Source organism: Cololabis saira, chromosome 2 (assembly GCF_033807715.1).
Source record: "Cololabis saira isolate AMF1-May2022 chromosome 2, fColSai1.1, whole genome shotgun sequence".
Classification (NCBI taxonomy): domain Eukaryota; kingdom Metazoa; phylum Chordata; class Actinopteri; order Beloniformes; family Belonidae; genus Cololabis; species Cololabis saira.
Window position 1 is genome coordinate 32,767,678 of NC_084588.1, and position 22,408 is coordinate 32,790,085.

The 22,408-nt window shown below is 40.4% G+C and overlaps 2 protein-coding genes across 2 annotated transcripts; one reads left to right on the top strand and one right to left on the bottom strand.

Moving 5' to 3' along the window:
- Window positions 1-1,750: 1,750 nt before the first annotated feature.
- Window positions 1,751-9,610, top strand: gnao1b (guanine nucleotide binding protein (G protein), alpha activating activity polypeptide O, b). The gene is made up of 8 exons (XM_061743956.1): window positions 1,751-2,152; window positions 2,325-2,367; window positions 6,353-6,494; window positions 6,777-6,937; window positions 7,057-7,185; window positions 7,279-7,408; window positions 7,687-7,840; window positions 7,934-9,610. The coding sequence occupies exons 1-8, from the start codon at window positions 2,035-2,037 to the stop codon at window positions 8,119-8,121; spliced, it is 1,065 nt and encodes a 354-aa protein (XP_061599940.1). The 5' UTR covers window positions 1,751-2,034; the 3' UTR covers window positions 8,122-9,610.
- Window positions 9,611-9,847: 237 nt separating this feature from the next.
- Window positions 9,848-22,026, bottom strand: cog4 (component of oligomeric golgi complex 4). The gene is made up of 19 exons (XM_061710640.1): window positions 21,887-22,026; window positions 20,460-20,542; window positions 20,246-20,360; window positions 19,913-20,087; window positions 18,226-18,419; window positions 17,212-17,317; window positions 16,976-17,133; window positions 16,835-16,893; window positions 16,632-16,756; window positions 16,412-16,530; window positions 15,408-15,574; window positions 15,133-15,298; window positions 14,776-14,838; window positions 14,567-14,677; window positions 14,195-14,287; window positions 14,033-14,116; window positions 13,217-13,318; window positions 12,900-13,028; window positions 9,848-10,587 (listed from the first exon to the last, which is right to left on the bottom strand). The coding sequence occupies exons 1-19, from the start codon at window positions 22,019-22,021 to the stop codon at window positions 10,453-10,455; spliced, it is 2,319 nt and encodes a 772-aa protein (XP_061566624.1). The 5' UTR covers window positions 22,022-22,026; the 3' UTR covers window positions 9,848-10,452.
- Between the last annotated feature and the right edge of the window lie 382 nt (window positions 22,027-22,408).

Consider the following 22,408-nt stretch of genomic DNA (forward strand, 5'->3'; position numbering starts at 1 on the left):
ACCATTTTGAAGTAATTAAGCAGGATATATAATTTTCAGTGCCACTCGCTCCACTCCATTTGTTCAGGAGCTCAGAATGTTTCATTTTGTCCAAATCAGGTCAAATAAGACAGGGGAATTTGACTCGGTTATTTTCGCTCACTGTACAGTAAATAGACAAACGACAGCTCTTATTAACATATGTACAATTTTAAAATCCGTGAAAGGTGCAGCAGTATGAGGCAGACATGGAAGGTGCATTGTTACAGCATATGATTGCGTTATTATTATTATTGCTGTAGCTGTTATAGCTGCACCTATAATACGACACAATATATCTCCAACAGCAATAATCATTTTTACTCACCTAAACCAAACCAGTGATTAATTATTCACCTGATTTTTTTTCTATGTCCACCATCCGGCGTGTTTCGGGACCTACTTAGCCTACTGGCATGATTAAAGCTCCATGTCTGGGCGAACAGAAGGAAGACGGTGACCGTGATTGAACGTCTTTATTCAGCTCCTCAGTTTCACATTCACAAAGAAGACGGTGCAAACATTTTGCCATTTAGACGGCTTTGGTCGTTTGAATGTTCTTTTTTTTCTTCTTCTCTCTCTTTCTTCTTGATCAGGACGTGATTATTGCTGCGTTCCATTTACCTCGGAAGTCGGAACGCGGAAGTGGGGATGACGTCACAGCCGAGTTATCAGCGTTCCAGTTCAAAAGTAGGAAAACAAGTTTGTAGTTCTCATATACCACATGAAAAATGTAAATTACACTATAGCAGCATATATATGCTAGGACGGAGTATTAGGGCCAAACTAAGACAAAAAAATGTGGAAATTACGAGAATAAGGTCATAATATAATGAGAATAAAGTCGTAAATTTACCAGAATAAAGTCGTAATGTTGCGAGAATAAAGTCGTAATATTACGAGAATAAAGTCGTAACATTACGAGAATAAAGTCGTAACATTACGAGAATAAAGTCGTAATATTATCGAGAATAAAGTCGTAATTTATGAGAATAAAGTCGTAATATTATGAAAATAAAGTGGTAATTTATGAGAATAAAGTCGTAATATTATGAAAATAAAGTGGTAATTTATGAGAACTCTAACAGGAAGAGCAGTCTTCTCCCTGTGTTAAAATTAGGAATATTGAGCAGCATCTTGTGAAGTTATATATATATATATATATTGTATATTTAATATTACGACTTTATTCTCGTAATATTAAGACTTTATTCTCAAAATATCACGACTTTATTCTCAAAATAATACGACTTTATTCTCGTAATATTATGACTTTATTCTCGTAATTTTACGACTTTATTCTCATTATATTATGACTTTATTCTCGTAATTTTACGACTTTATTCTCGTAATATTATGACTTTATTCTCGTAATTTTTTTGTCTTAGTTTGGCCCTAATACTCCGTCGTAATATGCCGAACAATACTTGTATACCACTGATTTAGTGTGACCAAAACTAGAATGAAGTGCTACGAATTTTTACAGAGCTCTCTTCTACTGTTTACAACGGGGGCAGCCATCTTGGAATGTGAACTCGGGGGTGGTGAAGACTCTCCCACTTTCCCAGTGGGAAATCCTACTTCGAGGGGCGTTCCAGTTGAAAAATACAACTGGGAACTGGGAAATCCCCACATTTCCGAGGACAAATGGAACGCGGCATAAAGCTCGGTCGCTCTGACGTAGGCCCAGATCTTCTTCCTCCCTCCTCTTCCTCCCTCTTCTTCCTCTCACGATGAAGTCGGTCGTCATCGGCAGCGCCGCCCTGTAAAGAGAGAGAAGGCAGAGAGATAGATAGAAACAGAGAGCCTGAAGAAGAGCCCCCCTCCCCATCATCCCAACATCCCACCATCAACCCTTCCCACAGCAGCCCCATTTGAGAGAGAGGAGGAAAGGGGGACGGAGCGAGAGATAGAGGAAGAGAGAGACACACACACACTCACAGTCACGGAGAGAAGAAGACCGTCTCGGGGACGACGAAGGGGGGGATTCGCTCACTCTGCCGTTGGAAAAAAAACATGGGATGTACGCTGAGCGCCGAGGAGCGCGCAGCTCTGGACCGGAGCAAGGCCATCGAGAAGAACCTGAAGGAAGACGGGCTGACGGCCGCCAAGGATGTGAAGCTGCTCTTACTTGGTAAGGGGGAAAAGGAAAAAGGAAAAAGGGAAAAAGGCCTGGGCAGCACCATGGACAGCTCCTCCGAAACGCCGCGGAAACCGCGGCGTTTCGGAGGAGCTGTCCATGGTGCTGCGCCCCGGAGAGGAGGAGCTCTCCATGGTGCTGATCTCCCCCTCCATTCTTTACACAGGTGGCGGGGAGTCCGGCAAAAGCACCATCGTCAAACAGATGAAGTAAGTTTGTATTTTATTGTGTTTTTTTTATTTTCGCTTATTTATTTTTGATTTTTTTTTTTTTTTTGGAGTGAAAGGCCCGAGATTGCGCCTCCTCCTCTCTCTCTCTCCTCCCCTGTTATGTCTGTCAGCGCCGCTGAGGCGCAGATTGAGCCGCCATGTTTCGAGAGGCCGATTCTCCCCCCGAATAGAAGGAGTGCCGGTGTTGTGCCGAAAAGTGATTGCCTGCCAGAATCTGATTTCTCCCCTGAAAATTGGTCTTTTTACCTGCCAAAAATTGATTGAAGGCCAAATACAGTTAATGAAAGGTTGTTTCTACTTAAATATGATTTGATCTCGAGTGAATAGCCTGCCAGAATATTCAGATTATGAAGCTCAAGAATGAGATCAAGTCATATTTAGGCAGAAACAACTTTTCATTAACTGTATTTGGCCTTCAATCAATTTTTGGCAGGTGAAAATGCCTATTTTGTGTTGTAATGGTCCTTTTTAAAAGAGTTATACTCAATCCTGTGAGCTCTAGTGTTTATATTATGAAGCTCAAGAATGAGATCAAGTCATATTTAGGCAGAAACAACTTTTCATTAACTGTATTTGGCCTTCAATCAATTTTTGGCAGGTAAAAAGACATCAGAAATCAGATTCTGGCAGTCAATCACTTTTTGGCACGACACCGGTGTTCTGCCAATCCTTGCTACCTGCCGAGAAATCAGGGGCGCCTCCAAAAATGTTTCATAGGGGGGGCCAGATGGGGCCGCTTAAATTCTTGGGGTGGACACCAAAACTAAAAGCCGTCATTACAGGATTGTATTATACTGTTGTAGTATAAGGGCTCAGAAATACTTAAAAAAACGCCTACTGATATACTTGGGTTTATTACGGAAGAGTATTAGGGCCATGCAAGAGAAAAAATATTTGAGAGGGGAAGATTTTTTTTTATTGTGCACTTTGAGAAAAAAGTCGAAATGTCGAGAAAAAAGTCGAAATGTTGAGATTAATGTTGAAATACAATTTTGTGAATAAAGTTGAAATTTCGAGAATAAAGTTGAAATACATTTCATCTTTTTTCTCGAAATTCTACTTCAACATTAATATCTACATTTCGACTTTTTCCTCGACATTTCGACTTTTTTCTCAAAGTGCATAATGAAAAAAAAATCTTCCTCCTCTAAAATATTATTTTTATTTTTCTCCTGCCTGGCACTAATACTCTTCCGTAGGGGTGGCCAGTGGGGAGGCCAGAAAATTTGTAGGGGGGGCCGTGGCCACCCTTGGCCACCCCCTGGTGACGCCACTGCGAGAAATGCTACTTTAAGGGTTCTGCGCACGCGCAACAGTCGATTTTTCAAAGTTTGCATCATTTCTTGCACAATGTAAAATTGATAATATGGGATGTTGAGTAATTTGATCCTTCAAAATGCACTACCACTACTACTGAATTGCATTGCACTTTGTGAACGATATACGATAAAGAGAGAGAAAAAAAACAATTCTATGGCTTTATTTGATATTCATTCAGTCATTCGCCTTTATTTAACCATGGCAGGTCATTAATAACACATTCTTATTTAGAATAACAGCCTGGAAAGGACCACTTGGGGGGAAAGGAAGTGGGCTAGGGAGTAAAACTCAGTAAAATTGTAGCTCTACAAAGGTAGAAAACCATTAGGTAGCATTTTTTGGCAAAGCAGCAGAAATTGGCAGAACACCGGTTGCCAGGGACTCCAGCACCCACGGGTGCTGCACCCCAGGGTGCTGCTGTTCCCTGCCTCGGGGTTCTGCAATGTAGTTAACGAGGCTATGGCTTGACTACATCAAGGGAGTGTGCATCTGGGGATGTGTGGGTGGTGTTGTTTCTGCATGCATGCATGTGTGTCTGTGTGAATTTCAGTGAGGTCACTATTGCTCCATTAGTGAATACCTCTGCTTTTAATCTTAATGGCTTTAAGTGCCCGATATCGCCCAGAGTACTTTGGCTATAAAGCGGATTTACGCAGAAATATGCTTCTAAAACCACATCTAAACCCACCGCTGTCTAAGCTAAATCACTCTTTGATGTTTTAAACGACTGTTGTTGTATTTTTCTAAACCTCTTAGCTAAGTTTCTAGATGTTTCTGCATGAAAAACGACACAGTCCTTTCAAATATGTTGTCTTGTGAAACATCTCCGTCCTCGTTTGTGGGTAGCAGTGTGTCTGTGTTTCCTTCCTGCACTGCTCTGGCTGCACCCTCCCTCCATGCCTCACTTCCTACTCTCTCCTTCACCTCATTACCCTCTCTGTGGTCCCTGGTTGCCTGTAACTCACTGCTCTGCCTTGAACCCAAGACAAAGGTCCAAGTAGTGTTTACAAATACTCTCAGGGCTTGCTGCAGCCACAGCAGGCACAGGCAGATGGATGGGTTTTACTACACATCTTGGATCATAAAGTTTAGGTATTGGAGAGTACATGTAGTATGGTCTGCTGTGATTCCTGGCCTCTTCATTGTCACATAATCTTCTGGTTAATATGACAGCTGTTAGTCTCTTTCTCCCTTGATCCCAGAGAGAGAAACTGCACCTGATGTGTAGTTTCACTCTCTATGCACTGCAAAGCAGACATGGAGACTAAAGGCCAGGGGAGATTTTTGACAAGGAAAACTTCAAATACATGAAAATGGCCCTGTAAATGTGACCTATAATAAGCTGAGACGATGCACACAGCAGGATAGATTTGGCGTGTGGATTTTATGAATTAAACAAGGATGCCGCTGCTACTCAGCAGCAGCTGCAGAAATGTCAGTGGTGTCTATTTTTGTACTTTTCCATTTTCAGACTCTGTCATTGGTCTGTTAGGGTTTCATAAATAACTCATACCGTCTATATAACTAAAACGGAAAGGTTTTCAATCCACAATTTTCACTGTAATTTAAGTCTTTTTTTAGAAGTCAAAAACCAATGGAGCTGACATTTTTTTCACAAATTAACCCAAAGAATCATCTTCAGTTTAATTAATAAGAAATGTTTATGAATCTTTTCTGTTCTTGAAAAGGAAAAATGCATTAGAAGAACCACTTTTTTATAAGCCTCCATCAAGGAAACACTTTGTAGTGGTAAAATACCAACTGTCATTTGTGTTGTACAACCAAATATTAATCATTTTAGAGCTGAATCAGTTGGTTGATAATCAACTAATTGTATGACGGACAGTTTTTTTTAATGATTGAATTACCATTCAAAATTCCCCTTTACCTTAGATAGCATGTGGGATGTTTTCATGCCTTGGATAGTTGATAAGAGTGAAATAATCACCATGTGCAGAAACTCTTTTGTTTTTAAAAGCTGCACCTCTCATATTTTCCCAATAAAAGGTTGATTTTTTATGTCATTAAACAGTTAATTTTGATGATAGCAGGGACACGAGCGCCTAGGTGGCTGATCTTTGTTGCACAACAGGGTGTCACAATGTGCAGTAATAAAGCAAATACACAAAAACCATCGTCGCACATATATAGTCCTTGTCATACTGTATGTCAATCACTGCAAATCAGGTGATGAGAAGTTACGTAATTTACTAATATTTTATAGATTCATGTGAGACGATGACGTTGTGATGATGGACGATTTATATCCGAGCAGCCTATTAGGAATTTTACTGTGTCAAGTCTTATGTAGAAGTGATTGATTAGTGCTTTGGCTGATTTCACATCACTGCTCACCATGCATTATTAAATGGTTTAAATAACACATTACTCTCCAAGTTCTCTCCAAAGACTGATAATGCAGTCAATTTCTTTCCCATTATACATGGATGTACTTGAGGAAGATGGTAGAAAAATGTAGGAGAGGATAAGGACCGTAAAATCAAAAATCACCTCTTTCTCAAAAGCAGAACATGTGGAAATGTTAATTGTAAGACAGTTATTTGCAGGACCATATGGACATGTTAGACTTTTTTTCTGTTTAGTCCAGGCTCGCCTTACTGATAATATCTCTGTGTGCATGCAGGATTATCCATGAAGATGGCTTTTCTGGGGATGATGTGAAGCAGTATAAGCCTGTGGTCTACAGTAACACCATCCAGAGCTTGGCAGCCATCCTTCGAGCCATGGACTCCCTGGGCATTGAGTTTGGAGACAAGGACCGAAAAGTTAGTCCAACCCGTATCCTCCGAGTTCGCCTAAAGACAATTTATTCCACCCTGAAGTGTGAGAAGTGTCCAAACAGGACTAGGCTCTTTGGGTGGTTAATTAGAAGAGATCATAAGATGAATTAATGCAATTTGTTGTATCAGTTTGCTTCACGAAAATATTTGGGTTTTTAATTCCTTCATAAAGCCCATTTAAAAACATTTCAAGGGGTGATGAATATTAAATAAAGAGATATATTTTTGTTGCAGTTCTCTTGAACTTACAAGGCATGTTTTATTCAGGCTGATGCTAAGCTGGTCTGTGATGTGGTCACTCGTATGGAGGACACAGAGCCGTACTCTGCAGAGCTTCTTTCTGCTATGAAGCGTGTATGGGTTGATGCTGGGACTGTGGAGTGCTTCAGCCGTGCCCGGGAATATCAGCTTAACGACTCTGCTCAATAGTAAGTGAAGCAAAAAGACTACCAAAGCCCCTGTGCTTTCATTTTTTGTATTTATTTATTTATGTGATAGAACATCAATCCTCCCAGTGTTTTTCAAAGCACCTTCCTATTGCCAACAGCTACCTGGACAGTCTTGACCGGATCGGGTCAGCGGACTACCAGCCCACGGAGCAGGACATCCTGAGAACCAGAGTGAAGACCACTGGCATTGTCGAAACCCACTTTACCTTCAAAAATCTTCATTTCAGGTGAGCAAGTCTCTGCAGCTCTCACCTGGTATCCAAGATGTGGCTCAGGAGATATTCCCCAGGTATGAATTAACACCGCTCCTCCTTTTCCAGGCTGTTTGATGTTGGAGGTCAGCGGTCAGAGAGGAAGAAGTGGATCCACTGCTTTGAAGATGTGACAGCCATTATCTTCTGTGTTGCTATGAGTGGGTACGACCAGGTGCTCCATGAAGATGAGACAACTGTAAGTGTCTGTTATTTGTATCAGTAGGAACCCATTTGAGTCAAATTTACTAAGACTTGTTCTGTAGAGGCAAAAACAATAATAGAAGTTATGTAAAAAGTCACTCTTAAAAGTGTCAGCCCATGACTGAGTAGACTAATCTGTTCCCTATTGATACTCAATAAGAGTCAAACCCTAAGTGCTTTATAGGTTATCCTAGGTTGGTCCTCTGTTGTGGCTCTAAAATCATCCTGGTTCAGGCACTGATGCACTCATTGATATATTTATTGTTCCTGCAGAACCGCATGCATGAATCGCTCATGCTCTTTGACTCCATCTGCAACAACAAGTTCTTCATTGACACATCCATCATCCTCTTCCTCAACAAGAAAGATCTGTTCGCTGAGAAGATCAAGAAGTCGCCATTGACGATTTGTTTTCCAGAATACACAGGTGAGTCCATGGACCTTCATTCTCCCGAGCAAAGCTAACTTATCAGGGGTTTCTTGCTCATACTGTCATCTCTTGTTTTCCCCATGACTCCAGGTGCTAATACTTACGACGACGCTACTGCATATATTCAGGTTCAGTTTGAGAGTAAGAACCGCTCTCCCAACAAAGAGATCTACTGTCACCTGACCTGTGCCACAGACACAGGAAACATCCAGGTAGTGTTTGACGCTGTCACTGACATCATTATTGCAAACAACCTTAGAGGGTGTGGCTTATACTGAAGCCTGGCCAGAAGCACAGAGGTTGTCACTGAGTGTGTGAGGAGTTAATAATGATAATTTTGATGATACTTAAACACATAAATATGTAATTCTACACGTCCAAATGGACCCAAAGAGCTGCCGTCCGACACCACACCGGATTACTGCTATGATTTGTTCCCTTTCTTATTTTGATTTAAGTATAAAACTCCCCAGTTTTGTCTTTTAAAAATGTGTTTTTGAGTTTCATGTTAGCTGATGACTGTGTCAACAACTGGGAAGGATCAGAAGCACCAGGGGTTTATTCAGGTGGAGCGTTGTCCTGCTAAACTCCAGAAATGAAACACGAGGCGTGTGCAGCGCCACGCCTCGTGGGACATTGTCCTGTTCCTTGTGGAAAGTCTTGGGGCGTGTGTAATACAACTGAATACAGCCTCTGGTGCTCAGTTTATAGAGCTGTTGTGTGCAAAGGTAGCGATGATGATGATGATGGTATCGGGAAGGTGCTGTACTTGTGGTTGAGGGTCATGGATGGACAGAGGGCCGTCATTTTAACTCTTCTTCAGACCCCAATATGACCAAACAGCCTGAAGGTCTGCTCCAATTAGTCTCCTCTTTTTGCTTTCAAACATAATGAAAGAGAGGATTCTCCTGTTTGGAGCGGCTGCTCATTGACCTCCTGTAGCATGAGGTAAAACTGATTAGCCAATGATATCTTTAAAAGAAAAAAAAACAAAAAAAACATAAAACAACTTTATATTGGTGCCAACCATCTGAGAATGGCAGATAGGGGAATAGGATCAGAAATAATAGCTCATACTATTGACTATATTATTTAAGTAACAGATATAAGATTTTACTATCATTGAATGATTTATTTATTTATTTAAGCCTCATGCCCTACATGCCTCCTCCTACCTCCTGAAATCCCGTGCCACATATTTATTTCCCGTCAAGAAAACTTGGGGTTGCACCGATACCTGTTCAGAGGGAGGATAGCAGCCCTCCAATGACATCTTGTTCTCTGTGTGGTACTCGACCCTTCGATGTGAATCTTTGTAGAACCAGAAGGCTGCGCGAGGAGAACAATATCATTTGAGGCAGCCTCTGTTTGGGGACTTAACTTTTTTTTTTTTAACCTTTACCCCTGACCAGTGAACAGGGAACAATTTTCCCCACCATCTGTCACATTTCTCTTTTTAGAGAAAAAGGTACAGCTCTTCATTTTCACCTGTATACCCAGAAATTCACCTTCCCATCCCTATATTCTCTTTATCATCACATATCAGTCCTCATGTCCCATCTCCATTTTCACCCTAAAAGCACCGTACTGTACATATATATTATGATTATATCAGAATTGTTTCTTTTCTTTCTTTTTTTTTTACTGTGAATGTTTTTGTGCTGCACCCCTTCCTACTCAGTAGTTTATTGGTTGCTCTCATGTGGAATGTTTGTGCTGAGCCAATCGAATGTTGTGTTTACATTAAAGCCACACTTTTCCTAACTACTCCTGTGTTTGTGGTCCGAGTCTGATTATGCTGCAAAGTAACATCGTTGATAAATCTTGTGATCAATATGCTGTTCTTTCCACACAGTGACCTGCTTTAATCTGTGCAGAAAATTAAGGTTAGACCAGGAAATTAGGCTGAACATTATGAGAGTGGAACCCTTTTTAATGCCTCATTGCCTTGTGAACAAAGCTTTGTATTTAGAGTCAGACACATGTACGAAAGATTGGGAACAGGTCTGGCATGGCAGGAGGGCAGAGCTGAAATCTGAAATGTGGCGGATGGCAGGGATCAGAAGCGCAGCACACCAGCTCTCAATTTATTAGGTTAAAAGTGTTCCATCATCACAGACAAGGATCTATTCATATATTGAATGACTAGGCTGGATCAGCTGTCTGACCTGCTTCTGTCAGTTTAATGGGTATGATGTTCATTACAGCTCTGGTTCTCTCACAGGCCCAGAGCTCCACTCCTCAGTCTAGAGACTTGCAGTCAGATACAGGTGAAAAGGTTGGAATTCCCACCGAGACACAATCATACTTTGACAATTTTAATTATGCATTTTTACAGTTAATTACAATAAAACGATTCATCTCCACCGTCATGCATCACCAAACCCCATGCCTATAAAAGCTACAATGGATACAGACAGGCATCATACGCAGAAACACCAATGAAGAACAATCAGAGCTTTTGTTTCAGATAAAAAAAAAGGGTTTAGTAATGTGTCTGTGCCATGCCTACATCCATCCACAGAACCATGGAAAAGCAGGAGTTGAAGCTTCGGAGAGCAGCAGGTGGGTAACACACAGCGATCAGTGATAACCACTGACCCTATGAGTTACAGTCGCAGCCTCTTGATATCTTCGCTCCTGAAGTCGATCCTTAGTGCCAGAACCTGACGCACCTCTGCCGGGGTCAGCCGCCACGTCAGCGGGCCGGAGTTCGGGCCCCAGTAATCCAAGATCTCAGTTACCTGAAGTACAAATGGGTAAAAATGAGCTGGTGCAGTTTAAAATTATGTTATTATTTACTGAAGCGGGATCAGCACTAATAAAACATTGGAAGTATTTGTAAGTAAATGTGCTGTTCAGATACTCATAATATGGATCACACACTTCACTTCTCTATCAGTGAGGCATTAAAGAACAAACAGCATCTAAGTCATTCATTTTTGATATTTTGTTATTCTCGGACAAAATACACAAGTTCAGCAAGTCTGAAACTTTAATTTTGATTCTTTGATTCGATCCATCATCAATGGCTGCAGATCAAAATACCTCAAAGATGCAGATACACAGACCTACAAACAAATGGAGCTTAAAAAAGAAAAAAGAAATAGTGGAGATATACCTGTGATGAAAATTACAGGCCTCTCTTATGTTTTTAAGTGGGAGAACTTGCCCAACTGGTGTCTGACTAAATACCTTTTTGCCCCACTCACTGTATCATAATTATTTTCCCCTCCAAAGTGTTTTGTCCATGTCCAGGTTTGATCTAAACAATCTCCCTACTCTGTAGAAACAGTGAAATGCTTGAAAATGAAGTGTAGACTCTCTCTTCAGACAAGCATCCACCATCTTCTGAGTTCCAGATACATTTTTTTCTTTTTGAACCTTTTGGCATGGAGATATCACTTCCTAACAAAAATGTCTTCCCAACGTCTTTGTGACTGATGTGGCACCATTTCCACCCACTCAAGTATCCAAAAAGAAGTATTAAAAAATGTTTTTTTAAGTACAACCCAAGTGAAACCTTTACCAAGTCAACTCTCCCACCTCTGTCCTATAACTCAGTAAATTAACTACTAGACAACTTCCCTTCTAAAGTTTCAGATATTATCGCTTCCATTGCTCCCACTAAGTTGAAGGTTGTTTCTGGTAAGAAGAAATCTCAGAGGAGAAATTACCCACTTGTAAAAAGTGAAAAAAGGGAGTGTCAACAAGCCAAACGAAGGTGGCAAAAGACTGGACTCCAGGTTCACTATGATATCTATAAAGAGAGACTTCACAGATATGATCTCAAACTGAGGAGTGCAAGAGAATCTTTGTTCTCTGAAATCATCAACAAAAACACCAATAACAGTTGCGCCTTGTTTGCTACTGTGGACTCGTTAACAAACCCTCCGGGGTCAGTACGTCTGAACTCCACTCTACTAAGGCCTGCAATGAATTTGCCAACTTTTTTACTGAGAAAATCTAGACGATTAGAAAAGCAGCCAGCATCAATTGCTCGGAGGTCTTGTTCTGGGTCTCTGGAAATTGCCTAGAGACAACTTCTGTTGTAATAAACGCCATATAAATGAAATTGAATTGAATCAAGTCCAGCAACAGTGCTGCCTCCAAAAAGGAACTTGAACAAAATGACCAATTCAAGTAGAAAATCCTGGAGGATATAATGTATCAGTTAAACTCTTCCTCCTGTTGTCTCGATATTTCACCCACAGCTTTCTTCAAGAAGGTTTTCCCCTCATGGCATCTGATCTGATTTCAAATAGCTTTGACATCTTCCAGTCAGGTTTTCGTGCTGACCAGAGCACTGAGACTGCCCTTGTCAAGGTGTTCAATGACACATAAATACAGACTGTGGAAGAACCACAGCGCTGGTATTACGGGACCAGATTTGGTTTAAACCACAAATAATTTGGGTGGGGGGCTACTAAAATTGACCACATTCAACAGGGAACCTAATAGGGGAAATAACACACAGTAATGCTTAACTATATAAAGTTTTATTTTCTAAACCATTGGTCAGTATTTGGGGGAATTTTTCCCTAGTTTCTTGGGGGATAATAATTTAGACCTTAACTGTAGCTTTATATAAAAACAACGGCATTAAAATAAAATGTAGCTCATTTGAAAGGACTGCCTGAGGTGCTGCTGTCATTTTTAATGAATAAAAAAGCCCACATAATATGATCAGAGAGCTGGTACCCAGCAAGTTAACGTTTCTCCATGTGACATGTCTAATATTAAATTCCTGTTAATTTGCAAGCAGTGAATGGTGACCATTTTGAGGCATTTTCAAATAAAGCAAATGGATTCAATGATCCATTGTATTCCTAAAATCATTAAATGTGGAGAAACAGTAACATTAATTGTGTCCATACACCTAGGCCACTGTAAAGTAGTACAAAACTGAAAGGCTCAAATGAAGAAAAAAAAAATTGTTCAAGAACAAGCACCTAAAAAATGATATCTTCTTCCAGTTTGGTGTTAACATCCTTAAATGTTAAAACTGTTAAAAGAGTGTATTCTATTTGTGTAGGTATGAAACCGTCTGAATTACCCGCTCAAGGTTGAGGATGGTGGCCATTTGAGTGAGGCGAGCAAATTTGTCTCTGATGGTCCAGGTGGTCACAGTGGTGAGATACGCCACAAGAGACCGGAGCTCTTTGTCAAACTGCAGCCCTCCAAGCTGCAACGAAAAAGATCCGAAAGGGTTAAAGTAACTCAACTGTGGAGATAGATGCTGCAAATCTAAGGATGCAGCCTCTCCTACAGCAGGCCTCCCTGGACTCATTATTAAATCACTGCTCGAGGCTTTTCCTCTCATGCGTGTGCAGGAAGCTCACTGCCACCTGGTGGCTGAACTCAGCTCCTCACCCTGCTGAAAGAACATTTGAGCACCGTCTTCTCCATTTCAATGGATATCAGGCTGGTCATCAGGCTGGTGAGAGTGTCGTAGATGACGGGAGAGAGGGCCGTCTGGAGAGGCATAAGAATGATGATTGCAAAACCAGAAAACTAATAAATATATACAACAACAACGTAGGGCTGGGCGATATGGACCAAAAGTCATATCTCGATATTTTCTAGCTGAATGGCGATACTCGATATATATATATCTCTTTTTTCTGTGGCATAATTGGGGTTTCCCCCAAAGCATTATAGCATAGCATCTCTGTTAGCTTCATTTTTTCTGAGGCATACCCTTAAAAAAACAGTCAGTTTTAATACAAAGCCTCGTGCCAAATGTCACACAGGTTCCTTTATTAACAGAGGTCTGCACAATATCAAAATGTATAAAACAAATGAAAAAAAAATAAACTGCCTGCATATATGGAATAAAAATGCTTCTTGAATAAAATAAGACAAATATCCCTTTCCTGCATAACAATTAAATTAAAATACACTGTGCAATTAATACAATGTAGACAGTAACAGGCAGACTTTTCCACTGAGGTTGACAGTTGTTCAAATAACAAAACATTTGTGCAAATTTAAAATAAAACATTCAAGTCAATTTGTTACAAAATAAGCTATATCAAAATCATAAAAAAAAGAAATACATTTTGTTTTTAAATCGATATAAACGATATTGTCTCGTACCATATCGCGTTTGAAAATATATCGATATATATTAAAATCTCGATATATCGCCCAGCCCTACAACATAGGCAGACTGAAAGATGGTGTTACCTTAAATTCTGCCATGAGCTGCTCCAGGTTAACAATGAGCTGCTGCACCCAGGGGTCGTTAGCTTCATAGTCATTAAACTCCTCCTGTGAGGACAGTCAAAGGTTACAGCCTCACTGTCTTCAGCTCAGTTGTTGTTTGGAGCAAAATTGTCAGACCATTACCTCTTCAATGTTATGCGAGATGGACAGAAAGCTGCTGATCCACGGTTTGACTTGAGGCTTTATGGCTGTTGTGTTTAACTCAGTCAGACCCTCCTGAAAAATAAAACTGAAGTTCATAATCTCTCTCATATCACAGAGACAAATAACCCAATGTGTGAGGGAAGTTTACTGTGCAGAGGAGAAATACAAATATGTAGACAGTCACATTACAGAATGTTGTATTCTTTACAGACAAAAACCCTTAAATGGACCTTAAAGCAGTTATGTTTTAAGATTAGGGAAGGCATAATTTGGTGTAACCTTCAGAAAATTACTGTTTTACTCCCATTCCCTCTAAAGTCATGGAAAAGTGGCTGTGTATTTGTGTCTAACCTGTAAGAGGTCCTTGAACTTTGTTGATGTGCTGATAAGGTCAGACAAACAGCTTTCAATCTTCTGTTCACCAGAAGCAACGCCCTGACTGAACAGCTTGGAGCAGTCACTCTGCCAAGACACAAACTCGGTGTTCAAGCAACGGGACAAATATGAATAATGTAGTGAAGAGAGGAGACGCAGAGTCCTGGGAATTATGTGAAACGTACCTCTAGGTTCCTCTTTAAAGTGGTGATGTTCTCACTACACACCTCCACATTATTGAGAGTCACCTGAGTGTGGGGGAAAAAACAAAAACAGATACTGAGCAATTGTTAAAGTCAAGATAGTTCCATTTGACTCAATTTGAACATTTCTTTGTTCAAAAATATTTTGAAAGCAATTATTTATTTTTTCTCATCTAAATTTCAACTAATATGTAAACCTGACTCATTTCTCTTGAATGAAGAAGTCAGTGAAAAGGTTTTAAAGTGGCGTCTCTTTCAGCAAAGGGTAATTAATAGTTTCTAAGATACTGCTACAGAGAGAGGCTGGGTTTTAGGTACACATTTATCCATTTGTCTTACCAGAAATGCAGCCTTTGCGTTTTCATTGCTCTCGATGCCCAGTGTGTTGAACTTGCCCTGCTGTAAGCTGCTCTGCATCAGGCTGACTGCACTGCTGACGCCGCGCTGGATGTCCTGCAGCGTTGTAGCCGGAAAGCCCTGCCGCAGTTTATTATACAAGACCTCCCTAACAGGTAAAATAGGAATCAAGAGGTGGGGACAGGTGTGCATGAGGGCTTGAGCCAGTGATTTGAGAGACGTATTAAATATGCCAAGTGAATGCATCAGGCAAGCACCTGAAGTCAGACTCCAGCACAGAGTTGGCGTGGTTGATCATAGCACAGAGGCAGTCGATGCTGGAGCTTGATAAAGCTCTGCTGATGCACTTTTTGACAATGTAGAAACAGTCATCAACCATGCTGCTGGTCAGCTGACCCTTTTCATATGTATCCATGGCAACGGCCTGATGAAAACAATTAGAAAGAGTTATACATCTAAAATGGCTAACTCAATTTAATTTGTGCAAAAAGTATGAAAAACACATGGGCACACTGCTAAGATCACTCAGAGATGAAAGCAGGATGCAGTTAATCCCTAATCATCAGCTCTACACACCCTCATCTTCTTCACTTCCTAGAGAAAAGCCTTTAAAACCTCAAAGCTTATTGGAAACTTGAAGCAGTTCCCTGAAACCTCTTAGTTCTGAGCCTCAGAGGAAAACCGAAAAGAAATAACCATTTGAGTCATGAAACTTTTTTTTTTTCAGCATTTTTACTGATTTTGCTCTCCTGTTTATCAGAATTTCCAAATTCATCCATGTGTTTTTAAAAAACATTGAGGTAAAGTGTGTTGCTTTACAAGCAACAGACTGCCTTAAAAGCTGAAATCAGGTAAAAACGGAAAAACTAGAAAAGTAAACTCCTTCATCCAATACAATAAGGAGTGTTGCTAAAAGACAAAATGATGCCGCACAGTAAATGTGACCTTATCCCATGTTTCTTAATGCAGCATGTTTTTGGGATGACTTAAAATGAGCAAGTTATCTCTAAAACGGACAATACACACCTTGTCGGGTTAATAACTTAATAAACCATTTATGTACTGTTCTCAATCATCAATCAATGCAATTTATGAAAACTAAAACTAGATTGAAATCACTCAGTTCTAGATTCATTTACATACACAATGGCGTGAGTTTTGTGGAGACTTGGATGTGTAAAATCAAATGAGTCTCATTCTGTTTCATTTGACCAACATACACATTTTAAGAATAAAATATATAATGCGATTAAAAGCTGACCTTGTTGACAGACTCCCTCATGTAATATTCCTCCATTGGGATGTAGTAGCCAATCAGCTCCTGCATCGCTCTGCTCAGCGAGCAGTGTTTCAGTAACTTCTCCACATTTTGTTGGTGCTCTGAGTGTTTAAAAAAACAACAAAAAAAAACACATGTACGCTTACTTTTAACCTATACATAAAAACAGGCTTTTCTGAATAGGAAATCGTGATAAATCTACCCTGAGTGATGCTGTGAGCATCATCAACTTCAAAGTCGGCCATTATGCGACGACGCAGGAAGCGCAGATAAAGCTCCGCCCTCGCGTTCATCAGGGTTACTTCTGTCAGTACGGGGTCCAGTTCCCTGTTTGGAGAAAGCAGGAGATATAACCACAATCACCAGAAACACGAAGATGAGTGCAGTCCTCAGACAGACACATACCTTGGCTCAAGCCTCTCTCCCGGTACACTCTTCATCATGCTGTTCTGGACAATCTGAAACTAGAGGACAGGCTCGGGGACTCAGCAGGTCCATATCGGGGTTACAAGCAACCATGAATCGCAGCTCAGATGTCAGACAAACCTTGCTGTGGTATTCTCTCTGCTGGATGAACTTGTCGACTATTTTCTGGGCCTGACGGTCGCATTCTTGCTGCAGGTGAGTGATGAGTGTGTACAAGTGACCTGGACCGTAATATGTCTCGACAATTGGTTGATGAGTCTCAATGACACGAGCGATACCTGTAAAGGCAAGCTAACTTACTGGCGGTGTCCGGTAATGTGCTAAGGAAGATGCAGAAACACAGACAGTCTAGTCACCTTCCAGCAGCAGTGTCAGTGTGTCTGCAAATATAAGCAGAGCTCTTTTCTCGCCCAGATTTCCTCCTGTTGCTAAAAGTAGATTCTCCTCAGCTTTGGAAGCAAGCTGTGAAAAAGAAACACAAAAAAACACAGGGAGTAGAAAAAACGTGGAAAATGTGTAATAAACAGTAAGAAAAGCAGAGCTTACAAAATTAAATAAGGAACTTAAGAAAAAAGGGTTTAGTAATATTTTAAAGTTGCATGTCTATGTAACCTTTATTTGAACATATAGAACTAACAAATATATACATTGTCTTTCATCAAATGTATCTGTGACCAATCAGTGAAAGCATTTTGACAAAATTATTAATATTTCTTAATTATTCATTATTAGTGGTTGAATATGATAGTAAAATAATTAAAGGGGACCTATTATGGCATCTAATACCTATTTTAAACGGGCCTTGAATGTCTTAAAGACAAGCTTTTGATTGTTTTTGCTAAATAAATTAGAAATTCAGCCTCTGAGCCATGTCTGCAGCTTCCCATTCTCTAACCTCATTATCTATGCAGGATTCTGAGTGGGCGGGGCTATGATAATGAGGCTCTATGCTGATTGGCTGCCTGAATGACGCGATACACCGCTATGAAAAAATGGCGAAAGCTCCGGCCGGCAGAGTTAGTTGTGGGCGTGGTTTCAAGCATCGGAGGCCAACCGATGTAAATTGCATTTTGGTTACGTAACGAAAGGGAGCAGAATCTGAACGGCTCGTAGATCCACATCACACTGGATGGCTCATCAGAATTTGGTTGCTTTCCTCCTTCTCTGAATTGGCAAGAGAAAACATGTTTTTCATAATAGGTCCCCTTTAAATTATCCTGTTTACATTAAAAAAAATCCTAATTATTCATCGAAGCAGACAGAATTTTGTTCAGGAAATTATATCAGAAGCAAAACAAGTTAAGAGATAAAGCAGCTCTTGGATGAACCCTCTTCATTCCCAACACCCCGGCAGTTTACCGACTACCAACCTGACTGCAGAGATATTGACCAAAACGGGCCAGGCCCTGCTGGTGGAGGCCCAGCAGAGGGAAGATCTTGAAAAACCTCTCCACCTGCGTGAGGTCAACTGCTGCTACAGCCTCATCAAGCTTCTCAGCAACGATGACCTTCAGTTTCTGTTCGGCTTCCTGCAGCAAGACCAGACTGGCGTCCACGGCGCTGCCTGTGCAGACATGATGTAGTGGTGGTGTCACAATTTCTGTCTAATGATAGCACAACGCATGCAAAACAAGATAAATACTTTTAAGCAGCCACACTGCAATAAACAACGGTAGTGAAACCACTGTCGTGTGAAGCTAATGACTATGATCTTCCCATTTTAATGGAACATTCACTTAAGCAACGTTGTGTGGAGCTGACTTTGACATGAACCCCCAAACATTATTGCAGAGGGAGCACACTGGCCTACAGAAATTATATTCCCCATTGCAAGCAGCCTTCTCCTCCCAGAAGGGGGGACGCTGCCATGAGGTAAAAGAGCGCCACAGCAGCAGCTCAAAGTACATGACAAAGCTGTAAAGGTGCTAACTTGTCCTCCAAACTATTGGATGTCAACCAGCAACTGTGGCATTCCTTCTAGTTGTGCAGTGCATAAAAATTCACCAAGCTCACATTTACAGCTATATAATATATTGGCCATTAACCACACAGCCAGAGTAACAAACAAAAATGACAGTTGCATTTCCAATTTTTCTTGACTAAGGGCCTGATTTACTAAGATCCTAAATAAAGAGTACTAAATTGCGTGTGCACTGAAAAAGTTTGCACGTGCTGCTGTTGTGTGTTTTGCGGGTGATCAACTAAGAATGCTTGCGCAATTGATAACAGGTGAAAAACCGCAGTATTTAAATGAGGTGTTGCGTGTCTTATGGTTTGTGCCATGGACAGTCTGGATGGAAAGCAGGATAGTCGCAAGCGCAAAATGAAATTTGACGACTTGGAGTTAGAGATATTAGTGGAAGAGGCAAATAAACACATTCATGAACTACAGCAAAGAAATTTAAACATTACCAAAAGAAACGCAACATGGGACAAAATCTGCGATAGAATAAATGCAGTTGGTAAGACAAAAAGAACGGCAGAGGTTAAAAGAAGGTGGCAAGATATAAGGCGAAGAACTAAAGAAAAAGTGGCCTTTAATAAAACTTGTGCAACCATTTTTAAAATAGCATGAAGCAGAATAAAGACTCTCTCTCTGCGTATTCTTTGATTTTGGCGATGTCGCCTCCTTGCCACAATAACAGCAGCCATCGGTGCGTAATGCTGGGCAGATTAGCACCTTCCTTTCGAACGTATTAAATACAGACGCAATCACAATCCCCGCAATAACTTTCAGTCTTGGTAAATCTCATTGCGTGTGGTAAATGAACCTATTTGCATTTTCCCCTCCCAGTATTTAGTGCTTTCTGGCGGGTACGCCCCATATTGATTATTCATCAGGGCAAAAGTACTAAATGAACAGCGTGTGCTATTTTGCTCATTTGAGAGGCGCAGTCCTCTTTGCACGCTGTTAGTAGATCAGCTTGCACATTGGTTTGCGGGTGATGTCAAGTTTGCACACGTTTTTACGCACGCAAACCTTTAGTAAATCAGGCCCTAAGTGTGCAAACACAAATAACACCAACTGGGACACTATTACTGGTAAAGGTTTCATACTCTCTTCTCCCTGTCTGCTCAGCTCAATAACCGACTGGTCCAGAGACAGGTATCGATGGATGTGTGCAGCAGCCTGTTCATAGTCTTCATTACGCAGAGCTGTCTGCACTCCGTCTGTGCAGAACTTCAGATCGAGGATATCATCAGCACGCTGGATGACGTTATACAGTCGTGTCTGTGAGAAAAAAGATACACAGTTATAGATCCAAAGTATGAGAGATAAATGAAAACCTCTAATCACACGATCCCAGGAGCAAAGCAGGTTTGTAGAGATGATGCATGTTGCAGTTTATATGTCAGATTAGACTCTCTGTGAATGAAAAGATTTATTACCTTAGCCAGGTCAAGCTGTCTGACTTTACGGCTAACATTTTCAGCCAGGCTGCAGGTAAATGTGGTCATGCCCGACAGCTGGCTGGCGTCTCCTGCAATCAACTGCAGACTGGGCCTGCAAAGGAAATATAATGCATTTTGCACGTCACATCACACCTTTATATTGAAAAATCTTAAGAGAAGCAGCTGCTTTTGAGGCTGCACTAATCTGTACCCCATCCTCTGCAGCGCCAACATCTTTTTGTGAATAGATCCTTCCTGTCCTACCAGCCTATCCAGCTCAGCTTCCACTTCTTTCTGTAATGAACAGGGGGAAAAACTGCATTGTAAGCAAAGTACACATATGACAGAGGTGAATACATGCTGCTACATCAGATTACAACCCGTTTATCTGGGCTCCATTAGTTTATACAGATGGACAAATAGTTTCAAAGAAATTATTGACATTTAAAGATTATTTATATACAGTATGTACAGTAGATGGAAGAAAGGATGAGTCAATTTTAAGAGTATATGATGAATGAGTCCAGCATTAATATAAGATTAATCTTGTTGGAGGAAAGAAGTCATAACAAAGATTGACACCATTTGTTTATTCTAACCTGAAAAGGGTTTCAGTATTTCTGAAACAGTTGATTTATGGTTTGTTGGCAACAAAGACCCTAGACAGTTTACGTCCAGGGTCGTATATACAGGACTGTCTCAGAAAATTAGAATATTGTGATAAAGTTCTTTATTTTCTGTAATGCAATTAAAAAAACAAAAATGTCATACATTCTGGATTCATTACAAATCAACTGAAATATTGCAAGCCTTTTATTATTTTAATATTGCTGATTATGGTTTACAGTTTAAGATTAAGATTCCCAGAATATTCAAATTTTTTGAGATAGGATATTTGAGTTTTCTTAAGCTGTAATTAAAATAATATAAGGCTTGCAATATTTCAGTTGATTTGTAATGAATCCAGAATGTAGGACATTTTTGTTTTTGTAATTGCATTACAGAAAATCACAATATTCTAATTTTCTGAGACAGTCCTGTATATACACGTTTATAATATTATATATATATATATATATATATATATATATATATATATATATATATATATACATACATACATACATACATACACACACACACACACACACACACACACACACACACACACACACACACACACACACACACAATTTCTTCACATGTCCATATTTGACTAAGCCTTGCTTGTCTAACACACGAATATAATGAATTTATATGTATGTTGCACACTCATAGTAAAACTCATAACTGTATAAGAATAGAAAATAAGTCAAATCCTTGTGGTGTGTACATTAATAACTGTCTTTGACAGGTAAAAAGAGATATATCTGAATGGTAGCACGGTTTGTTTACTTTTACTCGAGTACACCCTGTTACCTATAAAACAAAAAAACACTGTATTGTATGTCATTACTAGTAACAGACAACTGTGATGTTGCTTAAGCCTGAAACACATAAACACCGTGTGTGGTTTCACTAATTCACTTTTATAAGTGATAATAATGGAGCTGGACGTGGCAGCACCGACCGGGGCGGAAGTTTACACACACGTCAAGCCTCAACAAACCCCCGGCCTTCAGCGCCCCTGGTACCCACCTCCTCCGAGCAGAGCTGCTGGTAAACTCTCTCCAGGTCCTCCAGCTCCGTCAGGGAGGAGATGGTGTCCATACTCACGGAGGACAGGGAGCCAGAGTCGCATCTCTTCGCTGCCAGCGCTGCGCTGTCAGCCATCTTCCCACAGACACTCAGCAGCTACGTCATCACCGCACTGATTTTCCCTGAGCTGGGTCTGTAAGGCAGTAGTTGCTGCAGTAATATTGTGGTACATCTTTTTATATCGTAAAAAGACCCTCAACCTTATTTTATTCAAACTTAATTAACTCCATTCAGATTCGTTGGTGCATGGCAAGGACAGCACATGGCAGCGGTAGACTAACCGCTACCTGAGAAGTCTGACTGTGGGATATTAATCCCCAACTGCTGAGCATGAACTCTAAAGCTTTTTTTGTCTGCATACATATTAACCTAAAGCATATATATGCATTTTAATATATATAATATATATATTTTACACACACACACACACACACACACACACACACACACACACACACACAC